At 50.5% G+C, this 25,255-nt stretch overlaps 1 protein-coding gene across 3 annotated transcripts in view; it reads right to left on the reverse strand.

Moving 5' to 3' along the window:
* The window catches only part of UBE3B (ubiquitin protein ligase E3B), a 56,358-nt gene that overhangs the window by 9,776 nt on the left and 21,327 nt on the right, over nt 1-25,255 (reverse strand). For all 3 annotated transcript variants that reach the window (XM_043963421.1, XM_043963414.1, XM_043963429.1), the window contains 12 exons: nt 17,108-17,280; nt 16,794-16,961; nt 15,042-15,213; nt 12,449-12,567; nt 10,598-10,712; nt 9,148-9,247; nt 7,544-7,663; nt 6,012-6,188; nt 5,782-5,892; nt 3,411-3,548; nt 2,790-2,855; nt 1,768-1,826 (listed from right to left, as the gene is read on the reverse strand). In XM_043963421.1, coding sequence (XP_043819356.1) covers nt 1,768-1,826; nt 2,790-2,855; nt 3,411-3,548; nt 5,782-5,892; nt 6,012-6,188; nt 7,544-7,663; nt 9,148-9,247; nt 10,598-10,712; nt 12,449-12,567; nt 15,042-15,213; nt 16,794-16,961; nt 17,108-17,280 — 1,518 coding nt within the window. The remainder of the gene's footprint in view (nt 1-1,767; nt 1,827-2,789; nt 2,856-3,410; nt 3,549-5,781; nt 5,893-6,011; nt 6,189-7,543; nt 7,664-9,147; nt 9,248-10,597; nt 10,713-12,448; nt 12,568-15,041; nt 15,214-16,793; nt 16,962-17,107; nt 17,281-25,255) is intronic.

Here is a 25,255-nt window from a genome sequence, read left to right on the forward strand (position 1 = left end):
CCTCACTGTCCCACAAAAACAAAAGAAAAAAAAAAAGAAAAAGAAAGAAAAGAAAAAAGAAAAAGAAAATACTGCTTTAATATTCCAATAGCCCTTTAAGCCTGAGAGTCAAAGTTCTCATCCCAAATCTGCTGTCTGACCGGGACAGGTCATTGCTCTTAATAGAAGTTTTAGTTTCCCTCACCTACTAAAAGAGAAGACTAAACCAGTGATCTCTAATGTCTTTCCCAGCTCTGACATCTTATGAGTCTGACTCAAAGTATTAAGATATCACGTTACATCTTAACATGTACTTTAAGAAAGTCCTTTCCGTAATTGCTACCTACAAGTACTCTTTAAACAAGGTTAATAAGGACGTACTCATCTCACAGAGGCTCCAAGGGCAAGCGCTTTCCCCCATGGTTTCAGAACAACAGCTTCAGGGGATGAGCAAGCATCCCATGTAAGGAGCTAAAGGAAAACCCAGGTGCTGGAAGTCCAGGGGGAACTGGAGAGCCAGGGTGCAAGTGGCATTGCCAGCACAAAGGTGCCAAAGGAGCCAGGCCCCACAAATTGCATCTATCACCCACGGCTGCTTTCTCTCATCAGATGAGATGACGCCAACCCTAATGAGCTCTATCAACGTCTATACAATGATGGTACAGAGGGCCATTATGACCTGACATCCAAGGACTGGACCCTCCAATTTATCCTTGGTGAACACTGGGTAGAAGGTCCTTCCCTCCCTCCTCTGGGTTAGGCTCAGTCTCCATCCTTGGGAATAAAGGCCTCTGGGGGTCCTATGACCCTGGGTCCTCAGGGCCAGCTCTCTGGGGAAGCACATCCCAGAACTCTACGTAGAGTGTGGAATGAAGCACAATCACAGCTGTGTGTGCGGGACCACAGGGGCCTCTCCTGCCTCAGTCTCCTCGCTCTCCTGTGCAGGGCCAGGGGATGGGGAGGCCGAGTGTCTGCTGAGTCCCAAAAGGCTGTTCTGCCTGCCCAGTCTGAGATGGAAGGCTGACCAACATGTCCAGCCTAAAGCTCGGCTCCGTGGATCTGAGCAGGCAGGACCCCAATGGGTCCTGCCCCACCCCTGGAGAGCTGCTGGCAGCAGTGAGCAGGGCTCAGCTGAGGCTGCCAGCCAGAGGGAGATGGAGAGGGGCCCATGCCGACTCCTGATCGTGAGATCAGTGGGTTTAATTAGGTGGGCATGAGGAGGGGCAGTGCTGCTGCTGCTGCAGCAGGCAAGCCTGCTTTTCAAAGGCTCCCAAGGCTGACATTTCAGACAGATTCCCAAAGCTGGTTATCTGTGAAAATAGCTGCAGGCCTCCAAGGCTCATCTGATTTTCTGTGTCTAAGCACCACTGTCTGCAGCGCTGGGATTCATCCCAGAGCCTTCAGGAGGGGCGCTCAGACGCTTGCCTGCCATAAGCTATCATTCCTGGGCGATCTGTCTCCAGAGGTGTCCCTCTGTGCCCGCGTGCGCCCAGATGGCTCAGAATCCATCCGTCTGCATCCAGACCTGTCACTGAACCCCTTGCAATGCTGAGGACTGGCCGCCTTTGACCTCAGAAGCGCCAGTGCAAACGATAAATTGTCAATTCTTATTTTGCAAATCGAATTCCATACAATTTCTGCCTAAGAACTGTAACCGGCAAATTCCATTATGGTCGTTACGGCCCCTTTCTACTCCCATCGATCTTAATAAATCTCCCATGCGAGACGGCCGAGCCAGAATGAAGTCTTTCCAAGTGATGACCTGCAGAACCTAATTGTGCTACTCACTTATTTTCATTTGTCACAGGAATTGTCTTCCCTCCAGGAATCAGTTCATGGCAAACAAGCTGAGGAGGAAGAAGATTGCACTGGAATTACTGCACAGGCCTTTCCCTGGAGATGGAGGGACTAGGTAAGCTCCCAGGACAATTACAGAATGGGGACAGACAGCTTAGAACAACTGGCTCCCCCACCAAGCAGCACAGTGAGTCGGCCTATGAGAGCCCGGGGGTCCTTTCTCAAACATCCCAGACCAGCCTGACTCACTGACAGAGTGAGAAGTCAGTGCTAAAGAGCGGGCTAGAAGAAAAGCGCTCACACTCACTCGGGGCGCATTCAGAACCTCCCAAAGCAATCCTCACCCTCAATAGAAAGGGAGCACTCCTTTGTGCACAGACTCAGGGCCAATCTTCCCTTCAATTTGAGGAGAGCTCACTTCCCCATATGGATCTGTGTCCATAAGCCAAGATCTGGTTTCTTGGAGATGGACCTTGGCATGTATGTGGGTGGATGTCTTTATGTGCTGTAGGCATGTCCCCACACGTGTGTGCCCCCACACCCACAGATCTATTAGCATTACAAGATATGATGAGCAGCAGACCTACAAAGGAGCCACTGGGAAAGAGACCCTTGTGCCTCCGTGTTTCGGAGTCTCCTTCCTCCCTAACCCTTGAGGGAGTGGCAGCCTTTGGCCTGCTTCTTCCCCCTCCAAAAGGCCTATAATCCTTGGCTTGCAAGAGCCTAATCTTCACCATGGCAACCAACAGCCATGTCACCCAGAGGAGATTACGGCTCCAGCCAAGAATCAGCCCCAACTGTGCTATCAGCAGAGCTGTGTCCACAGAGGAGACTTCCCAGGGGGTCAGCAGGAGACAGACCCGGTTCCTAGAGACACTTGGGGAGAGAAGGCAGAGAGAGGGGCCTTCGGGGCCTTCTGTGCAGGGGCCTGGCGTCAGACAGAGGAGGGAGGAGAACAAAGCTGGAAGCAAGCAGGGGAAGGGAATGGGAACGGATGCACCCAAAGATCCCACCTGGCCCATCACATCTTCGTCATAGGACAGCGTTAAGCCCAGGTCGCTAACGTCTCCATCGTAGCGCTGTTGAAAGAGATAGGAAAGGGATCAGGGACACTCCAGAGCTAACCTCCCTGCTCCTGAGTGTGCTCCTTTGGTTGTGACATTCAAGGCTGCAAAGAGCTATGTCTTTGCAAGTACAAACTCCGCCTCTGGGTCGCTGGAAGCCAGCTACAAGCCCTTGTGAGTCTCCAGATACGTTTTACAACTAAGATGTCCCTTTAATCAACCAAATGAGAGGACGGTGGCAGTGGACGGGTAGCTCATCTTGACACCTCAATAAGAAGGTGCTGCACAGCTTGCATATCCAAGAAGGGGGGGCCCATCACTCCCTGCCTCTGCCCTAACACCCAGTCCTCCGCCCTCTCCCCACCTCAGTCTACAGCAAAGGCTCCTCCTTAACTCAAATGGCTGGGGCCGCCAAAAGGGTCACCCAGGCCCTCGGCCAGCAGACAGCGGAGCAGGGAAGGGAGGCTGTTCTTATTTCCCAATAATCGTGTTGCTTCCTCCCTGGGCCTCCCCACTTGTCTGTAAGCCCGCTCCAGCTTCACTGACGCCAAGGGTTCAAATCACACCAACCTTAATGGACGTGAGGTTTTTATAGAACTCGGCGTCTAAGGAAGGCAGTTCGTCCACGGAGCTGTAGAAGATGCTATGATGGTGTCCCAGCAGCTGGCTTAGGAAGAAGGATGCAAAAGGCACATCGACCACAATGCCCTGAAACACGTGAGAGAAGGAAGCCTCAGACGCTCAGGCAGCTGCAGAAGGGAGTGCGTCCTCAGCAGCTCACAGAGCAGCCCAGCGTGGATGGGGCAGTGGAACCCAAGGGGATCCCAGGAGCCCAAGGGGATCCCAGCAGCGACAGCGTGTCCTGAGTCTGTGTCTGTCCCTGTTCCCCGGGAATCTCCCAGGGACGCCCTCCAGACATGGGCTGGGCCTGCCTCCAGGCTGCTCAGCCATGGCCCTGGGGCCCTGGACACCTCGTCCCTCTAGGAGCGGCCTGGGGTCTCTGCCCATCACAATTCTTTGGAGACCACAGGGTCCCATGTCTTGCAGCCAGATGGCAGCACAGGGAGAGTGATGGAGTTCAAAGGAGCAGCCCAGAACTCTCCCTCCATGAACAGAAGGCAGTGGGGTAGCACTGGCTCCAGCCTTCCTCACGGGTGTGCCTGGGACTCATGGCAGCGACAGAGCAAAAGGGAGGAGCAGACCCTTCAGCCAGGTGGCTTAGGTGAGGCGAGTGAGAGACACCAGGGAAACGCAAACCAGGTGGTATGGCCATCCCAGGGGAAGAACCGGGGCTGGTGAGCCTAGAGACAAGCAGGGGCACCACGGCGGTCAGTGCAAGGACCACCTTGGGGAGGGGCCTTCCCTGAGCTCCCAAACTGCCTTGTATCTACGCACTTTGTGCGGGGCCTGTTAACACAGATGGGGGTGTATGTGTGCACCTGTGCGCACGTGTGTGCATATGTACTGCAGGATGTGCATGCACACGATCTCTGACAGGGTCTGCTCCTGGAGAGTAGGAGGGATGTCATCCTTTGTCTTGGCGTGCTGGCCCTTAGCACAGCACCTGCACACAGCAGGTGCTTCCTAAGTGCTGGGGGGCTACCTACTCTAGGGAGGGCTCAGCCGGCCCGCTCAGCTCCAGAGGCAGAACCCAGAGCCACAAACGGGAATGACAGGGAGGTGGACATCAGCTTTCCAGCAGCTGAGGGTGTCTCCCAGAGGATTCCGGGGCCTCCCGGGCTCTGGGCAGAAGAGAGGGAGGGCTTCTTGCTGGGGAGGTCACAGTGAGGAATGCTTCAGGATCTGGGCTCCACGACCCCCCAAGGCCCTTTCCAACTCTCTGGACTCTTTGGCTCAGTCAGACTTGGCAGGGAGAGGCCAATTCATCCCCCAGTGAGTCCCCCCCCCCCCCCGTCCCCCAACCTGCCCCACTCTTTTGGGAAACATGGAGTTAACATCTTTTCTCCTGCCGGTGGCTCTTCTTAGGTTTGTAACAAAGCATGAAATGAACCCTCCCACACTGCTCGGGCCTTTGCTAGGACGTTACCACCGCACAGACTCCGGGACATACCCCAGTCCCGGGAGGCGGGTCAGGGAGGGAGGGCTTGACAAAGGTCCAGGGGCCCAATCTGTTTCCCCAGTTCTCCAACATCTTAATTGCCCCCCACCCCCACCCCCACCCAGTGATAACGGGGAAGGGTGCGGTACTTAAAGAGACCAAGGATATCTAGAGCCCACCGCCATTACCCAGATTGTGGCTGAAGGGCACTGACCCCGCCTCCCTCCAGCCTGTCCCCACGAGGGCTCACTCCCTGCTCCCGTCCCTGTTTGCTGCCTCCCTGGCCTGGCCGCTGACTCCGGCTCCCTAGACTCCCCCTGACCTCCTTCACCACAGTCATGGAGCCCAAACACAAAGAAAAGTGCTGGAGTGAAGCCCCCCGGGATCCCAGCCTGGCACCCACAGAGCATGCTGGGGTCCCAGCGTAATAGATGTATGAGGGCCCCGTGGATTCTCCTGTGCACCCAGTGAGGACGACAGTCTGAAGGGAATGAGGAAACCGAGTCAGCTGCCCGCAGTGGCCCAGGGAGTGTCGGAGCCAGGACCCCCAGCCCTGAGGCTCCAAAGCCATAGCTCTTTCCCTGTGCCAGTGCCTCGCCACCAGTGTCTTCCCTCTCATCCCTCTGGACTGATGAGGCATCTCCAGGTGACTGGGCTCGGGTCTAGATTTTCCACCGATGGCCTGGATGATCGCATCAGAGCTCAGAGCTCTGGAGTTGGAAGGGACCCCAAGGCCCTCCTATCTTTCAGATGGGGAGACCGAGGCGCAGAGAGGCATGGAACTTGAGTGCACAAGGGGGAAGGGACAGAGTCCTCGGGGCAGCAGAGCCAGAATTCGTCCCCCGTACCCAGTGTGGAGCTGCCCTCCCGCCCACGGCTCACCTCGTACACGGCCTTGCCCAGCATTTTCCCCACAAACTCAAAGAGCTGTAGGTAGTTCTCGTGGATGTAGGACGTAGGTGACGGGTAGAGTCTTTCATCCCCGCTAGTCGTCTACAGAGCATAGAGACAGGCAGGGGTGAGCCGGGCCCCGCCTCGGCCCGGCCCAGGCCCCTCTATCCTCTCCTCCCCTCCTCCCCTGCAGCCCCCTCCGGGCTCCTCCCCCAACACACCTTGAACAGATTCAGGGCCGGGTCAAACACCCTCTTGATGATCTCTTCCAAGAACTCTTTGAACACCCCATCCTGGTCAATGCCGGCCTCGTCCACCCCCAGGTCGTTGACAAACTTCACTCGGATCACGCCCTTCATGGCGTTCTGGGAGAGCTGCCGGAGCTGTTCGTAGCCGTCCTGCCCAGAGCAGGGGGACAGCCTGTTAGCCGCGCCAGGCTCTGCTGCATCCTTCCTGACTTGGCTCTCCAGGGCCCCCCCACCCCCACCCAGGCTACTCCCTTAGTCTACCGATGCCTCCAAGATGGTAAACGGTTCAGTGAGCTCTAAAGAGGGGGGCACCAGCAGGGACTGTTGGCTGAGTCCTCCGGGCTGCTGAGGATTTGCTCCTCCTTGGCCAGTGACAGTCACGAGCCCCAGTGGCCTCTGTGGCCCCAGTATGAGCCTCACACACCTGATCTCCTGTGGGCCCTACAGCAGCCCCATGACGGAGGCATGGTTAGCCCCTGTCGCACAGCGGAGGGAGCAGGGCCTGGGCAGGAGAGGCGACCTGTCCATCAGCAGGATTAGAAATTGGGTCTCCCTGAGCCAGGCAGGCAGCCCTTGCATTTATATAAGGCTACTTCACAAATAGGGCAGGAGGTAACCAGTATTGTCTCCATTTTACTGATGAGGAAACTGAGACAGAGAAGTCAAATGGCTTCCCCAGGGTCCCACAGCTGGGCACAACAACAACCCATGCAGCCCCCGGGGCCCAGGACACAAAGACAGGCTGCCTTCTGACGGTGGGATCACTCAACAAGCATGGAATGGCGGGACATCACTGGGCAGGAAGAAGAATCCGGGGAAACGATTCCAAAAAGGAGCTGAGCTCTTGGCCCCAGGGAACAAGTCTGTTATGGGGAGGGGCACGGTGCAGGTGGGGCGTCACATCCAAAACACCAAAAACTTGTGAAAAAAGACAAGTGGGCTGAAGGCAAATCCTGGAGAGCCCCGAATGCCAGCTTAAGGCGGTTAGACATCTGAGGGACTGGACCACGGGCACACAGGAGAATACAGAGGGGCCTTGCTTGGCCTCAGGTGGCAGGGGGTCAAAGGGACTCCCAGGGACTCGGAGGAAGCATGAACCTAACACAGTTTGGCAACACTGGTCGGGCAGGGATCCAATCCTCTGTGCCTTGAGCACACTCTGCTGCTCTGAATACCTAGGACCAACACGGCCAAGCAAAGGGCACACATCACGGCCTGAACTGGCCAGCCCACTTCTTCTACCAAGCAATCAGGCTCTGACGCTTTGTAACATGCAGACGTCATCGTGTTGTACCAAAAGGAGATGACCTAGCAGGCCAGGGAGCTGGCCACGGCAACACAAAAAGGATGAAAGCCCGGTAAAACACGGAAGAGACTCTGGGCTAGTTCATGAACAGTGGACGACCAACGAGCAGGACCCTGGAGAGCAGCCAGCAGAAAACCCGCCCAGCCCCCGCAGCCCAGAAGCCCTTGTGCATGGGGGCCAAGTAGAGATGAGCACTCACCTCCAGCATGCGGGACCTGCGGATGGTGATGTGTGTGACGTGAGGGGAGGCCGAGCTGGTCTCCACAAGGCCAAGCTTCTCCTTCTCCTTCATCACCATATTCCGGAAGAGGAGCACTCTCTGTAAGCATCAAAGACAGAGCCCACAAGGGAATCAAGGACGGAAGCCACTGCACGCCGCACCTGAGATCAGGGCGTCCCGCCATCCACTGGCTTTGATGCTCAAAAAGGAAGGGATCCCTGGGTCTTGGCCTCTGACTCTAAGCGAGCTCCATGTGTAGCCCCTGCACAAGTCAGAAGACCCTGCACGGAAGGCCGGCCCACCTCGGCGCCTGTGACGGCTCCCACCCAGGCAGGCCGCCTTCCTGCACCGCCCCTGCCCCCAGCCGCGTCTCATTTCTAGCCCCGCGCTTGCTTGGTGGTGGCTTCGCAGTACTCATAACCATCCTAGAAATTCTGACTGCATGACCCTCCTAGAGCGGCGCTGAGTAGTCAGGGCTCTTCAGACCTGACTCGCTCTCGCTGAAGAATTCACTTCAGACTTTGGCGGCAGATCAACATTAAGTTTGTTAGCTCCTGGTTTCCTGTGTCTTTTCCCCCACGTCATTCAACAAGCGTCCATTAAGGCCCAGCTGTGGTCCTCTGTCCCACCCCGGCCTCCCTCCCTCTCTGTTGGCCCCTGCCCTTTTGCACACCAGGCTCTCTCAGGGGGGCAGAAGCTCTGCTTCCTGGTCTCTGGAGCAGCAGCCCTGGGCCTGTCATACGGCATCTGGGCCTTAGTAAACATTCACCCAATTGAAATGACTTCATCCATTCCTAGACTCAAGAAGAGCTTCCTAAGCCCGTACTGCCCTGAGCGCTCCCCAGGGCAAGGGGAGGTCCCAGGGCATTAAGGAGCTCCCTCATCTTTTCTGGGGGAAGGAGTGAGAACATGGTCACAGGCAAATTCACAGTAATTTGGCAGGTGAAAAGGTGGGAAAGGGCAGGGATGAGGGAAGGTGTCTAGTGGCAGTATGGCATGAGGAGGGCAGGTGTTCCAAGGCCAGGGGGCAGGAGGTAGAGGGTCACCTGCAGGGAACAAACAGAGCAGCTGAGAGGCAGCAATGGGAATGCGAGTCTGGAAGAAGCTGCAGCCACACCCCTGAGGCTGGTCACAGCACAAGGCGGTCGACACCAGTCAGGAATACGCTGCAAGAAAACAGTCCTCACAACTGGGCCAGAAAAACTTGAGGAAGAGACCAACAAGGCAGGGCCACCTAGCCCAAGGCCCGGCACATCCTAAGTGCTTTCTGTACTTGACAGGGCAGTGAGTGATGTGAGGAGGGCTGAGTCCCGAGCACTGCGGGTGCCCACGATGTCCCAGACCTTGCCCTAAGCCCCCCACAAGGGCCTACACAGGTCAGGTTCCCTCAAAAGCCCTGCACTTTCCACCGGTCATGCAACTATCTCCTAAAGCGGAGAAAATCCACCACTCTTAGAAGGCTGACAGAGCCTCGTCAGCCCAATGCAGCAAGAATCAGGAGGACCTTCCCACGGAAACACTCGTCCCTGTCTAGACAGAGCCCCAGGAAGGAGAAGAGGCGCTGAGCTCTGCCGGCTACTCACGTTTTTGTGGGGAATGACGTGAGGGATGAACTGCAGAATCAGATGGGCACGCTTCCTGTCTTTCTCCAGTTCCTGGAAAAGCACACTGAGTTTGAGATCCCTTACAAAAAAGAAAACAAGTAAGTGAGATGAGAAAGAGCACTCTCTCTAATTACACACGACAGCCGCCAACCTAGCCAACAGCAAAGGAGATTCTGCAGGGTTTGTGAAGGGATTTGGGCCTCCGAAACCGCCAGAGGGTCGCTGGGGCCAATGCCCCCTCAAGGGACCTTCCTGACGGCCTGAGGAAATACACGGGCGAGCGACTGCTGCCCCGACAGAACGAGCACAGACTAGACAAGTTCAAAGAGCACACACCGAGGCTGAAGACCCCGACCTCAGGGGTTTCAGGCCGATTCTGTCAAAACAGACGGTTGCTCTGGGCCTCGAGGCTCTCCTGACCATGGGCCCCCATGGGCAGAAGTCACAGAGATTTTGGCTCGAGGCCTGGAAATACTTCCCACCCCTGGAGTCGTCCAAGGGAAGGGGGCAGCCCATTCGGGAAACCCTGGCATCCTGTCAGAGCAGAGACTATCTGTTGGGGGCGGGATGACGGTGATGGGTTCCAAGGTCCCTTCCAACTCAGACGTATTGTGAGTCTCCTGTCCACGGCCTGACAAGCCAGGCTATCTGAGAGCAACTTCTTATCTTGGACCCAGTCTGACTGTCTGCACAGTCTCTCAGAGCAATCACTAATGCTTCTCCCTCCCTGTCCATGCTCTTTAAGAAGACTAAACACCTCGGACACTTGACACTTACTAGCTGTGTGACCCTGGGCAAGTCACTTAACTCATTGCCCAGCAAAAACAAAAAAACAAAAAAACCCCAAACAAACAAAACAGTGAGCGGCCCCTCAGAATGTGACTCTACTGTCCGTGATGACTTGGCACACCTGGGAACATTACACAATGGCCTGAGGTCCAGAGAAGGGACATAACTTCTTTATGACTGCACAGTTAGTGGCTGGCAGAAGCAGGATCAGAACCTAGACCTTCTGCCCACCTGCTCAGTGTTTCCCCCCATATCAGGGATCCTTATCTTGGGATCCCTGAACTTGGCTGGGAAAATAACATCTTTATTTCAATGTAACTGATCCCCACTGTATCTGATTTGATGCATGTAGAACTAGGATTCTGAGCAGCCCCCCCCCCCCCCCCCCCCCCCCCCCCCCCCCCCCCCCCCCCCCCCCCCGTGCAGGACACAAATGAGGCTAAGAATGCTGCCTGACCCCTTGGTCACCTCCATCCCCTCAGCAGAAGGGACAGGACAGGTTCTGTCCGGCCATGATGCCCCACCAGGGCCAGGCAGAGGATCAGCACGAGCCTGATGGCCCTGACCCAGTGCTGGCCACCACAAATGGGGTGGGGAACCCTGCTGCTTCTAGAAGCCCTGTCTCACCAGCGTCACTTACTTCCGCAGCCAGTGATCATCAGGGGCAAAGCGCCGCCGGCAGTCTCTTTCGTAGAGTACCATCAGCCACCCATGAACTGAGAAGAACAGCTCCAGAGTCTCCGGCTTGGCATTGTCTGCAGGGCAAAGGGACAGTCTCACTGTCTGTGACAGTACAGGCTATGGTTGGCAGAGACGGAAAGGAGACGCTTGCTCCAGAGGGTCCCCATCCAATCCCTTCTCACCCCTGACCGATGCCAAGGGAGACGGCCCCAAAAAGACCGTCCAGGGGCCTTGAAGAAGTGCTCAGGGCAGGAAGGACCAAAGGCATGTCCCTAAAAGGCCAGTGAGGCAGATGGTGAAGGACGATCACCTCCAATTTATGGATGAATAAACTGAGACTAAGAAAGCCAGTGACTGGCTGGGGGTCAAGAGCCCACCTCTGTCCTTACTGGCTGAAGGGTCAGGGGCAGAGCCTCAAGCTCAGTTTTTTCATCTGTAAAATGGGGACAAGAGGGGCAGCTAGGTGGCACAGTGGATAGAGCACCAGCCCTGGATTCAGGAGGCCCTGAGTTCAAATCCAGCCTCAGACACTTAACACTTACTAGCTGTGTGACCCCAGGCAAGTCACTTAACCCCAACTGCCTCACTAAAAAAAAAAAAAAAGGGGACAAGAAGACCCCTAAGTGCCCATCTCAGAGAACCACTGAGGCACAGAGGAGGGAAGGCCCATGAGAGCCAGGCCAACAAAGCCGCTCTTGTGCAGCATCAGAGCCCGGATGTGCAGTGAGGTCTCCAAGGTCCCTGCCCAGTCCAGAGCTCGTCTGCCCGACTGTCCAAACGACTTTTGAAATGAAGATGACTTTTTTCTTAATGAAATGGTAAGAAATACCAGGGGGGATGGGGGGAGGGGGTGGTGCAGCTAGGTGGTGCAGTGGATAAAGCACCGGCCCTGGATTCAGGAAGACCTGAGCTCAAATCCAGCCTCAGACACTTGACAAGTACTAGCTGTGTGACCCTGGGCAAGTCACTTAACCTTCATTGCCCTTCCCCCCCCCCCAAAATTCCTTGGGGGCCTAAATCTACCAGGGCCATGCCTGGGCACCCGCCTCGGAGGAAGCTGTGTGTTTACTAGCTCTCTTGCATTCGTTTATAACCCTCCACACCACGAGGACCATGACAGTAGAAACAGAGGGTGTCCAGGCCAGCACGGTGCTTTCCATCCCGTATCTCACACATGGCCCAGTAAGAGGTGGGATTAGAACCCAGCTCAGGCGGCTCCATACCCAAAGCCCGTCCACCCGAATGAGTTGCAACGATCGGCCAAGCAGGAGAGCTACTGAAGCCAATGGCAGTTTTCTAATGGGCTTAAAACAAAGGCCAGATGTTTTCAACTGAGCCTGATGGGGATGAAAATCCTGACTCCTGCTTGTATTACACTGGAAGGTCTACAAAGGTTTTCCTCCAGACACTTCTACACAGTTAACATGACTGCTCTTAACCCCACGAAAGGCAGAGCCCTGGATATGGAATCAGAAGACCTGAGTGCAAATCTTGCCCCAGGCACTTACCAGACTGTCCAGCCAGTGGACAAGTCCCTTACCCTCTCAGAACCTCAGTTTCCTTTTCTGTAAGACGGAGGTCTTATCTGCCCCTCAAAGGGTTGTTGTTGCAAGGAAACCATCTCATAAGCCACAAAATGCTGCTTCAATGCGAGTTGTTATTATTTTACAAAGAAGGAAACCAAGGCCCACAGAGGTGACCACGCGTCTGGAGCCAGAATTGGCAGGGTCTCCGACACCCGCCTGACAGGAGGAGAGAGGAGGAGGCCTCCCGGGGCCTTGGGTGAATAAGCGGTCCTCTTCTCCCTTACCCACAAGGCCGTCCCAGATCATTTTAAAGGTGAAGGTGTTCAGGAAAGATGAGATGGTGATCAGCTCTTCTACCTTGAATGAGATTTGCTCTTCATACACCTCGATGTCGTCGAGGATTCTAAACGAAAAGAGAACCACATCAGGGACCACCTGAAAAAAAACACCTGTGACCTACAGCCTAGCCCCTAGAAGGAAGGACCCGTCAGCCTTCACCCCTGCCCCCTGGCAGCCCCACCCACTTGGCCCAGGGCCTGACATGTAGCAGGTGCTTAATAAATGTCTGCTGACCACTGGACGGCTCTCAGAGTAGAGACGGTTTTGTTGACCGTGAGCCTGAATCTGCCTCTCTGCCACTCCTACCCATCACTCCTAGCTCTGCCCTCTGGGGCCAAAAACTGAATTTCTCGTCACCACGACAGCTTCAAATGCTGTTGTCCCGAGTCTTCTCAACAGTCCCAGGTCCCTCAGGTGATCCTGGCAGGGAAAGAACTGCAGACTGCCCCCCCCCCTTCCAGTTGCCTTCCTATGGACAGATGTTCCCTAGATTGTCAGGGATCTACATAAAGCATCGTCACCCAGAACTGCACAGTCTGGATATGCACTGATGAAGGAAGAACACAGGGGGGGGCATTGCCTCCTTAATGTCCAGAACTGACTTTTCATTTTATTTTTCTTTGGGGGGTGGGGGGTGGAGAGGGACTGCTGACTCAGGTTGAATCAAAGTCCATGAAAGCCCCACCTCTTTTTAGAACTGCTAACCATGTCATCCCCATTCTGCACTTGTGAAGTTCAATTTTTTTTTTTGAACCAAAGTATAAGACTTTGCATTTATTACTATTAAATTTCATCTCATTATCACCAATGCAATGGTACAAAAGAGTTTCAGGGAACTCATGATAGAAGAGGATCTCCAAATCCAGGGAAAAGCAAAAAAAAACTGCAGAGTACAGATGCTGAATGAACCATACTATTTCTTTTGTTTTTGGTGCTGTTGTTTTTCTATTTTGAGGTTTTTTGTCATTGCTCTGATTTTTCTCTTATAACATGACTAATGCAGAGATATGTTTAATGTTATTATGTGTGTGTGTGTGTGTATATATATTTATATATATATAACCTATATCAGATTACCTGCTGTCTAGGGGAGGAGGGAAGGGAGGGAGAAAAATCTGAAATTGTAAAGCTTGTATAAACAAAAGTTGAGAACTACCTTTACATGTAACTGGAAAAAAATAAAATACTTTATTACAAATAAAAAAAATTAAAATAAAAAAAATTTTAAATAAACAACTTTCATCTCATTAGATCTAGGCAGCTGGTGGCACAGTGAATAACATGCTGGACTTGGAGTCTTGAAGACCCGAGTTCAAATCCAGCCTTGGACACTTCCTGGCTATGTGACCTTGGACAAATCACTTTGCCTCTGCCTGCCTCAGTTTTCTTATCTCCAACATGGGGACAAGAGCAGCACCTTCCTCCAGGATTGCTGTGAGGCACACTTGATGAACCTCACAGCACGGGATAAACAGGATCATCTCGTTGTTCTCAATAATGCCAAAACCTTTTGGGTTCCGTCATCTGGCATATTCAATATCCTTCCCAGTCTGATGTCAACTACCCAAATGATAAGCATGCTCACAATTTTTCTTTTTCAGTGGAGATGGGAATGTGGTGATATGGGAGGGAGAGAAAACAAATGCTTGTTCGTTTTTTTAAGTAGGAGATAGAAGGTGGCCTTGTGAAAAGGCTTAGGAAAATTGACAGGGCACCGGCTAACTCGACTAAAAAGAGGCAAAAGCATTAAATAATGAAAAGAAAAAATAAGCTAGCACAATTGAGAGGAAATAAAAGGATTATTAGAATCGAAGGAAATTTACATAGCAGCAAAATGAAAAATTTGAAGAAATCGATCTACAAAGATAAACACTCAGTAGCAAACGACCAAAACACCCAAATAAAGGCCATGCAGGGTGGAGGGGGAAAGGCAAGGCAGCAGCTCTTCTGAAAAAGGCCCCGGAGGGTGCAGCAGAGAAAGGCCAGGTCTGGGATGTGGCTAAGTCTTGGAGGAGCCGGAGGGGTCAGCAGGATGGCAAGAGGCCCCTGGGTCTTGCCCCAGGGAAAGCTAAGGACTGGCTGAAGGACTTGGAGACATTCACCCAGAAGAGAAGAGATGGCTCTCTTCCTTCGAGGGTTAGACTTGTTCTATCCTACCTGAGGGCAGAAATATAAGTGATGTGTGGAAGTTGCAGAGGCAATTTTTAGAACTGATGTAACAAATGATGAGCTCTCCAAGAGTGCAGTGGGCTGCCTAATGATAGCAAGCTCTCCCTCAGGGGAAGTCTTCAAGGAAAATCTGGATGGCCACTCCTGAGGGATGCTGGGAAATTCTCTGGGGGAGGTGGGAGGAGCCTCTGAGGTCCCTCCTGACCCTGAGATCCAAGTCCAGTCTAGCACTCCGCACACCATCTGGCCTGGAGGTTTCAAGAAGTCTAACACATTCTCTCCCTTCTCTTTAGCTGCAGTTTCAAGACTCACCCTCCACAAATGACCCATTCCCTAGGAGAGCCCCCCAAAGCCAGGGGAGTCACCTACGTGATGAGGTGCCGGGAACAGTCGCAGAATAATGTCAGCATGGCCAGCAGCCGCTTGGAGTCCTCATTGTCACTGTTGAGACATTCCAGGAAGAGCTTTAAGCCCCCTTGAGGTCCCAGCTCACAGATAAACGCCCACAATTTGGGCAGAAGGTCATCCAGGTAAGTGAGGCCTGGAAAAGCAGAGAAAAACCCTGAGCTGAGATCGGACCCTTCCCTCCTGACAAGTCACCAAGGGGCCCAGGACCTGCTTAAAGCAGGGCTGTGCTTCCAAAAGCCACTTGGCTGACTCCATCCAAGTGACAGGGGCGCCCTCCATCCACACCGACCAAAGCCTTGTTCCTTTCCTGCGAGTGTCTACAAGTGCCTGAAGTGTCACCACTGCAGCTGTGACAGACACTGTGATGACCGCACCGCCCACCCCCCACCCAGAACTGGAAGGAACAGTAAGGAGAGGAAGGGCATGATGGTTGGAGATCTGGTCCCAAGCCAACATGGGTGTGAGCCTTGGAGGAGGGGGCCACTGCTTGGCAGAGAAGACACTGGATTTATCCAGCGTCTCCCTGACTTGGATTGCTCTCAAACCACTGGGGTGAAAGAGGATCAAGAGGCTGGGCCCGGCCCAGCTCCTGAATGCCCATGATGAAGTCCCAATGACCAGGTGGAACTTGACAGTGCTTGGTTTAAAGCTGCCAGGGACTCCAATGTATACCCACCCATCGCTATCAAAAGAAGATAATAGAGGCAGCTAAGTGGCGCAGTGGATAAAGCACCGGCCCTGGAGTCAGGAGGCCCTGAGTTCAAATCCAGCCTCAGACACTTAACACTTACTAGCTGTGTGACCCTGGGCAAGTCACTTAACCCCCATTGCCTCCCTAAAAAACCAAAAAACTACCAACAAAAAGAAGATAATAAGACCCTTGGCCACACCAGGAGCTCTCTCTTGGCTGGTGCTTGGAGCCCGCTCTTGGCTTGGCCCTCCCTCTTAAGACAGCGTAGGTCTGATGGCCTGAGACCATGAGAAGTTAGGGAGACATGTAGTCAATCCTTTACTCATATATTATATTAATAAAATAATAATACGCTTACTGCCAAAATGGGTGCAATAGCCATCATTTATTTATTTATTTATTTATTTATTTTTGTGGGGGGCAATGAGGGTTAAGTGACTTGCTCAAGGTCACACAGCTGGTAAGTGTCAAGTGTCTGAGGCCAAATTTGAACTTGGGTCCTCTTGAATCCAAGGCCTGTGCTTTATTCACTGTGCCACCTAGCTGCCCCCAATAGCAATTATTTATAAAACACAGTTTTAACTCAATTAATTCAAACGTACTGGCCAAAGGCCACAGGTTGGATTGTCAACGGTAGAGCTAGGATTTGAACCCAGGGCTTCTGACTCCACTGTATCACATTCTTAAGCCACAAACCAGACTCTCCCATGCTTATGAGAACAGGGAATATGTACATCAGAATGAAAATAACAGAGGAAAGGTGCACCCGGAACAAATGGAAATTATTTAAGAAATATACCTCCCCATAGTGACAAACCATCTGGGTAAAAACAGGATTGCTTTTTTTCAATTCAGATCATGGCCAAAGATGGGCTGATGTCTCATCTTTGTGCCTGAGACTGTTCTGTGTGGAGAGGAGTGGCTAACTGTGTGCCGTGCGTATTGCTATCAGGGAACTGGAGGAAACACTTCCCTAGTCTACAGCAGAGATGGTGAGACTGTGAGGGGGCGGAGGAACCCACCTGTGAGGATCTGCAGTCGGATCTGCGTGAGGGTGGTCAGCGCGGTCTGGTAGAGCACACAGACGCTGCAGACCTTCTGGACCTCTGGCGAGTCCACGCGCTTCCCGCCGACGGGCTTGAGGATGTTCCGAACCGAGGAGGACTTCTGGAACGCACGTTTGAAGAGACCTGGTGGAAGGGAAGGTCCTGTCTGAGGGCAGGGCACGAATCTGCCCAGCCCAGATGCCCAGAGTGGAAGGAACTCAGCCCCCAGGGAGTGATCGCACACAGGTCCGAGGTGGGGAGGCAGCGCTGGGAGGTGTGCCCTCACTCACTCTTCACAGGAAGGCTGTTTGGCGGGGAAGTTGATGGCGCAGCTACCGCATGACTGGCCTCGGGATTTTCTAGCAGCTTCTTGCTGAGAATGTCTTTGAAGAGGATCCGAATGATCCTTACCCCCCACAGGTACTGCAGCTGTTTGGTGAGCAAAGGCATGGACTCGTTCAGACTAGAAGAGAGGAAGGAGAGGCAGTCACACTCAAGGCCCATTTCTCCACACCCCCCCCCCCATCAGGCTGGGAGATGCTCCTCGGGCTCCTGGGCCCCAACGCCGGCCCTTCCAGGCCACGCATACTCACTTCTACCCCAGCTCAGCTCCAAATTTCCACCTTGCCCCTGGACCAGTACCAGGCGCCCCGCCCCCCCAGGTGAATATAAACTCCTTGAGGGGAGCCCAGACTCCTTGTATTTGTTTCCCCAGCTCTTAGCAGAGTTCCTGACATGTAGTTAATAAATCCTTAATAAAAGCCATCTGACGCCTGGTTCTATCTCCAGAGATGGCATTAAATCCAGTTCAACACTGAAAGGACCCTCAAAAATCATGTCAAGCCAACCCTTAGGAAAGGCTATGGCGGGGGCAAAGCCGTCCCCACCGACCCCGCCCTGCTCCACACTTCCTGGTCGGAGTCCCAGGCGCCCTTGCGCTCCCGTGGGCTTCTGGCCCACTCTCTCCTCCATCCCCATTTCCAGGGGCCCCTCGGGTTCTGTCAGTCCTGAGTCTGAGATGTCCAGATTCTTCATATATCCCAGCGCTGGCAAGGACCTCTGCAGAGATCGGCTCCAGCTCGTATCTGCACGGGATTATTTCTACATTGGCTCTGATGGGGGTCACCCAGCATCAACCTCCTAAGGTACAGATCGCTCTCTTCCCATCTCCTCGGCCCCCCCAGGCCACAATCTCACGGAAGCTCATCCCCCCCCAGGGAGGGCTTTCTTGTGGTTGTGACCTTAGGAGGCACAAGGAGAATCCTTCCTTGTTACGAGAGGCCATGGAGGCGCCCCCAGACCTGGCCCTCTGGCTAACAGGAACAAGGCCATGGGCCCTCAGCCTTGAGAGGGGATTTAGGGGAAGGCTTGTTGGCCGGCAGGGCCTCTCCTCACACTCCTCTGCCTGCTTTACTACAACCACACCCAGTCTAGACCGCCATGACCACGTTCATTCACTCCAATACAAAGTGCAGAGGGTAGATGGGGCTCCCCGTCTAGGAGGGCAGCACTGGGCCTCCCTTCAATCTAGGGTGAAGGCTGCAGCCAGACTCATTTTAAACCCAGCTTGGATGGCTCCCTATCAGGGCTGGCCTCCCAGTCCACAATTCAGCTCCAAACTTCTCTCCACCACACTCCCTCTGCCCGTAATCAGAGGCAAATGTGCCACACTCATCACTGCTGCCGTGCCTCTGGGCCCGTTGTGCAGAGCCCAGGGCTTCCCCCTCTCTGCCTGGAGCCTTTGTGACTGATGCCCAGCTCTTCCCCGTCTTCTAGGCTCCTTGTGGCCCCTATAAGGCGTCTGACCTGGTGCCCACTCAGATTCTGAGGTTCCCACGAGGACAAATCACACGGCAGACAGCCAACAGAGACTCACCAAATCTGGGAGCTGGAAGAGCATTCATGGCACGCAAGGCCAACCCATACTCCCAAACCCCTCTATACAACATACCAACAGGAGGTCCCCTCAGGCAGCCCTCCCTGCCTTTGGCAGGGTCTCACACCGAGTTTCTCTGCACACCGGGCCTCGACAGGCCTCTTCACAGCTTCCAGCCCCTGCTCACAGCTTGGCCCGAGGGCCATGCCTCTGCACAGCTGACCACTTCCAAGGCTTCTTTTTCCCAGGCTAACCATTCCTGAGTCTTTCAAGGACATGGCTTACTGCCCTTCTATCATGTGACCGTTCTCCACTTATCAATGTTCTTCCTGAGCTCAATGAACCCAAAGCAGTCAATATTGTCTGACCAAGGCAGGGCACCGAGAGACTAGCACCCCCACACTGCCTCGGTTTCCCTGGCTGCGGCTCACTCACGCACACACTCAGATGCTGCTTCCCCACTCCAAGGGCCTGAGGCTTTAAACCACTGTGTGTCTTCTGTGAGTGAGATTTTCCCCATCCCTTAGTTATGAGATTTAATATAGGTATAAGTGATTTAATGATGACAATAATCAGCATATTAACTGAAAATTGTGATTTATTATATTTAGATATCTTATTTTAATTGTATTAGTAGATTGTTTCTCTTCTTACTACGTAGCAATGTCAGATGACAGTTTCAAATGTCAAGCATTAAGTAATATCACAAGGGGCAGCTAGGTGGCGCAGTGGATGGAGCACCGGCCCTGGGGTCAGGAGTACCTGAGTTCAAATCCGGCCTCAGACACTTAACACTTACTAGCTGTGTGACCCTGGGCAAGTCACTTAACCCCAATTGCCTCACTAAAAAAACAAACAAACAAACAAACAAAAGTAATATCACAAGATACAATAGTCAGTCAGCAATACTATATTTTAGAAACCACGAGTGTCATGCTTGACTCAAGGGGTTCATGCAGCATAACTATGACCCAGTCTGTTTTCATCATAAGACTGATAAGAGTATTGGAAAATGCTGGCATTATGGTCACATAGGCAGTTTCTATATTTCCTAAGAATATGCTCTAATTTTAGAAATTACTAATTAAGATGAATACTGTGCTATTTAAGTACAACTTTATTAAGATTAATATGTTGTCATATAAGTGCAACTTTTGGAAGGGTATATAAACCCATGGATTTTGTAACTCAGGGTCTTTTGGCAGGCTCACCCCTACCGGAGGCTGGCTTTATTATGAGATGAGGCCTTCTCTCAATAAACCTATTTTCTACGGCTTGGAGATTTTGTTGTTTCTGTTCCTCCGTCGGACTTAGAAATTTTCCTGACACTTCCCTAAAAATTTGGGAGTTTTACTAGTCATGAATCCTATTGTAACCTCCCAACAATGGATAAATGAAGCACTGGCTAAATGTTTACCATGTGCAAAGCCCAGAGCCAAGTGCTGGGACCACCAACAGAAAAGGAACTGTGGGAAAATAATCATTAATAATGGATTTCTAAGAGGCAGCTAGGTGGCGCAGTGGATAGAGCACCAGCCCTGGAGTCAGGAGGACCTGAGTTCAAATGCGGCCTCAGACACTTGACACTTACTAGCTGTGTGACCCTGGGCAAGTCACTTAACCCCAAATGCCTCACTAAAACAACAAAAACAAAAACAAAAATACTGGATTTCTAGGAGAAACCCAGACATTAGATTTTGCTGCTCTCTCCCTCACACCAGAAACCTGCCTGAGACAAGTGCACCTTAATACAAGGAATCCAGATTGATTCTTCGGATCAGCTAGGGGAAGACACACCTAGAGCAGAAACTTACCCTCTCTCAGACCACCCCTCGATTCTTGTCAATCAATGGAGCTGAATGACGCTAACCAATGAGCTTACGTCTCTACCAAAAGAGGACAAAAAGACTGCACCACAGGAAGCTTGCTTGCTCTCTTTTACTCTCCCGCCCCACCCCGCCCCCCTTGCTTGCCCTCCTGGCTCAATGTAATTGTTTAGGTCTGTAAGCCTGTGGCTAGTGGGTAAGTCAAGACATGTGGTCAATACTTTAATAATACATGCTATTAATTAATAATAAATGCTTACTGCCCAAATTGGTGCAATAGCCATTAACATGTATTTAGCAATAATCTTTTTAAAGTACAGCCTAGCCACAAATAATTTAGTTAACACAATGTGGCGACCACCACGTGTGTTTCGAATCCTGAAATCTTCTGCTTTTGATCTTGATCTGCAATCAATTTGGGTAAGAAATTCTGTGTTTGTATGTTTAAGCCTATTTTGGGTAATTTTGTGATGTGCCTATCTCTTACGTTTTCATATATCTCTTTATCCCTGTTTCCAAGCATTTGGGGAATTTCACTCTCAAACTTTCTGATCTGGCCTAAGCACAATCAGGGAGATGAGGGGAAAAGGCTTTTTGAGATTTGAGCCTTTTGCCTTAACCAGTCAAGCCCAAATCGTTTTATAGAATGAGCTGATAAGACTGTTAGATTTCTGTGTAAAAAAGGGTGATTTTAACAATGATCCAAGACAACTCTGAAGGACTTAATGAAAACTGCAATCCATCTAATAAAGAAAGAACTGATGGTATCTGAATACAGATGGAAGTATATATTTTTTGTTGTTAGTTCCTTTTTCTTAAGTTTTTTGGTCTGCTCTGTTTTGCACAACTGCACATGTGTAACATATTGAATTGCTTGAGTTCTTAAGGGAGGGGTAGGGAGGGAGGATGAGAATTTAGAACACAAAGTTTTAAAAATTGACATTACTATTTCTTTTACATGAAAGATGGGGAAAAATCCTAAATAGTTTTAAAACGGGTGCTTTTAAATTACACATAATGGGGGCTAGACACAGTAAGAAGTATGCACCCCAAGGTTCTCCCTTAAAAAAAATTCATATAGAGTGGGATAGGGGCATTTAACCAGCTTATTAAGCTGTGGTACAACTGGTATGAAACTTACTTTAACTTATCAAAGGAACCTTTGTGGCCTAAATATGGTTCTTTTAATTACCAAACACTGAGGGATTTAAAATTAGTTTTAGAGACTAAAGCTCCCAAAGATCGTGTTTACTGGAATCTGTGGAGGAGAGTGAGAAAGGAGACCACGCGCCCAGCTTCTCCCTCCCCTGCCCCAACCCCTGCCTTTTCAGATGGACTTTCATCCTTCCAATCTCCTCTGGTATTTCCTCAGACCAGCGACGCGCCCCCCTCCACCTTTTCCAAACTCCTACTTCATGTATTTTCCATTTGATTACCCTGCATTTTCCAGGGGTTCCTTTTCTCCCTTCTCCCCCTGCCACACCTCCCCCTCCTCCTGTTTCTCAGGCTAGGATGACACTGTTAGGGAGCACCTGGAAGCGGTGGCCCCACCCCTTCCTTCATCCTTCCTCCCAGAGGCTGGGGCTCAGCCCTTTCCTCCAGAAGTGGCCACACCTCTGACTCTGCCCACCCCTCCCCCTCTGGTCCTCCCCTCCCAAGTGCTGGGGTTTCTTACACTGCTAAGGGGGTGCCTTTTACTTCTGATGCTTCACGCTCCTGCTCTCCCCTTGTTTCTTCTGAACCAATCACAGCTGACAGTCTAGCGTTAGAGAGGAGAGAAAGCCCTGAGATGATTCTCCCTCTACAAGAGGTTGTCACTCATGACCAGAGAGGAGCTGTCCTGGTGCTCTGACCACACAAACCTTTGGGTCCTAAAGACCATAACATGTGGAAAAGAGATCTTCCTAAATGGGATGAGGATGCAACAACAGTCATAAGCCAGTTTAGGGCAACATTTAGGGGATTCCAGCCTACTTGGGGTGATGTAACAGATCTCACAGAAACAATCCTTTCCCCAGGTGAAAGAGGAGACATGATAGAAGCAGCAAATTCCTCGGTCACTACAGGAAAAGCTGTTACACACTGGCCTTTAGAAGACCCTGGCCAGGGTCCCTGAGCATTTTCATAACGTACAAGAGGCAAGGGAAACACTGTTAAAAGCAATGGAATCATGTACTGACACAACAGATAACTGGCAAAAACTTCTAAATACAAATCAGGAAGCTAATGAAAGACCTAATAGGTTTTATGACAGATCAGGTAAGAGTGCTAAGTAATATGCTAGGTCAGATCCCTTCAAGCCCAGAACTGCACATTTCACTTGTACTCATTTTGTCAATCGATCTTTACCAGAAATAAGGAGGCATTCTGAGAAGCAGCGTCCAAGATGGAATGCCTTGAGCACAGAAAGGATAAAAGAAATAGTATCATATGTACATGAAGGGAATGAGAGGGAAGACAGAGAGAAGAGAGAGAGAGAAATCAGAGAAGAAAGTGAACGAGAGGCTTACTCAAGGAAAGGAGAAAGAAAAAATGGAAGCGATTACAGAGAGGAGAAACTTCAGCTGAATACAAAGGTGCAAGGCAAGAAACAGGTGCCAAACACCATGACCCCCTAGGAAACAAACACAATCCAAAGTATTTTAGCTTCCCCTACAGGAAATATCTAGAAATCTGGTTCAAGTGGCTGAGCCTCACCATCAGCCTTCACAAATCTGTTACCACTGCCATAGGCAAGGGCATATTTTTCAGATGTACAACAAGACAGCAAGATCTTAAACAAATGAGATTTGGTGACTTTAGAAGCTACCAGAAGGGGTGAAACCAAAACAGTTCTAGATTCCCTCAAAGGAATAATGATAGTGAGCAAAACCAAAACAGTCCTACAGAATAGATTGGCTTTAGCACCTTTAGGAGTCTGTGCTCTCATTAATCAATCCTGTTGTTCCTATGTTAATAATCAGGGGAAACTGTTACAAGGGTCCATCAGCTTCAAAGAATTATGAATGACACTGAGCAAACTGTAAGAAACCCACAGGATACCTGATAAGGGTTCATGGTGGCACGCCTCTTCATGGTTTACCTGGTTACAGGGGTCTGGTTTGTTGGTAGTTTTAATTAAATGGGCTTTTATTATCATGGGGATTGTTATTCTTTTAAAATTGTGTTTTAGCTATTGTACTAGGATATACTCTGACTTTTCACCAAGGTAAAAGCTTTTGGCAATACGTACTATGGATAAAGAATATGTTGGTGATTGTATAGACTTAATTTATAAATAAGGGAGTCACGGACAGATTACATTGATTCCTGAGATAATGTGATTTTAATTATTGCTATATTGATGGAAATTATGTAATAATAAATACAGTTGTCAAACTTTTACATTTGTCATTTACTTTCCATGGGATTGTAATTATTTGGAGTATTATTTGGGATTGGATATTGTAACTATATCCTAAGTCAAGAAGCAAATCCCCATTCTTTGCTATCATATTATCCTCACCAGTTAAATGCATGAGGCTTTGATTATTGGAACCTACTATTTAAGACAGTACGGGACTATTCATTAAGATTGTTCCGACTCCAGGTGTGATCATCGGAGGGATACTACAATAGTACTGAGATAACAGGTAGTATACTGTGATGGGAAAGGCTGGGAGGACAACTTTAGCCAGGGCTGAAGCAGGATTCTCCTGACTTAATTTCCTCATATATACATGGTGTGGAAACATCCCACTTAGCTGACTTTGAGCCCTGACTCAATGCACCTGGATGTCTGAAGAACTTTTGCTTGAAACTGTCATGAAGTTGGGGAATGATTTATCCTCCCTTACTGTATAGATTACTTCCCTATTCTTTTGTGGTAACTTTCTATAATCATTTCAGATGTCATATGATGAACACAATATTGAATAATTAGGCAAATGACACAAAGAGTGATGAAACCAGGATATGAATCCTTCTCTTAATTAGTATCACAATTGTCTCAGTCCTGTATTAAAATAGGGTATATCAGCATAAATTGTGGACTCTTTTGCAAATGTCTTAAAGAGACACCCACTTTTGTTAGGGGTTATTACAACTGAAGTTAATCTGACAACTTTAATATGATTTTGTTTTTGTATTAGAGTACATTTTTTTTTGATCTGGAGTACATCTTATAAATAGGAGTGTGAAATTTCTTAGCATGAATCTCATCCTCCAGATGGGGGATTGAAATAATGTTAAGTATTACCAAAAAAAATACTGGGTTCTAATTTTTTGTTTTGTTTGTATCTGAGTTTCATATGTAACAAGTGGACAATCTATAATTGTAAGATCTCTAAAAAGTTCCAAATTTCATTAGACATACGTGTTGAGCTAACTTTCATTATATGATTTGGTTATTGACAAAATTATTTAAATTTGTGTTAGGGGCAGCTACGTGGCGCAGTGGATAGAGCACCAGTCCTGGAGTCAGGAGAACCTGAGTTCAAATCCCCTCAGACACTTGACACTTACTAGCTGTGTGACCCTGGGCAAGTCACTTAATCCCAATTGCCTTCATCAAAATAAATAAATAAATAAATAAATAAATAAACAAGTATAAATCCCCTTTAAGGAAAATTAAATAAATAAAGTTGTGTCAAGGTCAGTTTTGTAGGAGATTTTCCAGCTAAGGAAGAACATCTAAATAACCTGGGAAAGATGTCTCTGCAATCACACTTGAGATCACACCTGGAATACAGAAGTGC

This window comes from Dromiciops gliroides, chromosome 1, assembly GCF_019393635.1.
Source record: "Dromiciops gliroides isolate mDroGli1 chromosome 1, mDroGli1.pri, whole genome shotgun sequence".
Lineage (NCBI taxonomy): Eukaryota > Metazoa > Chordata > Mammalia > Microbiotheria > Microbiotheriidae > Dromiciops > Dromiciops gliroides.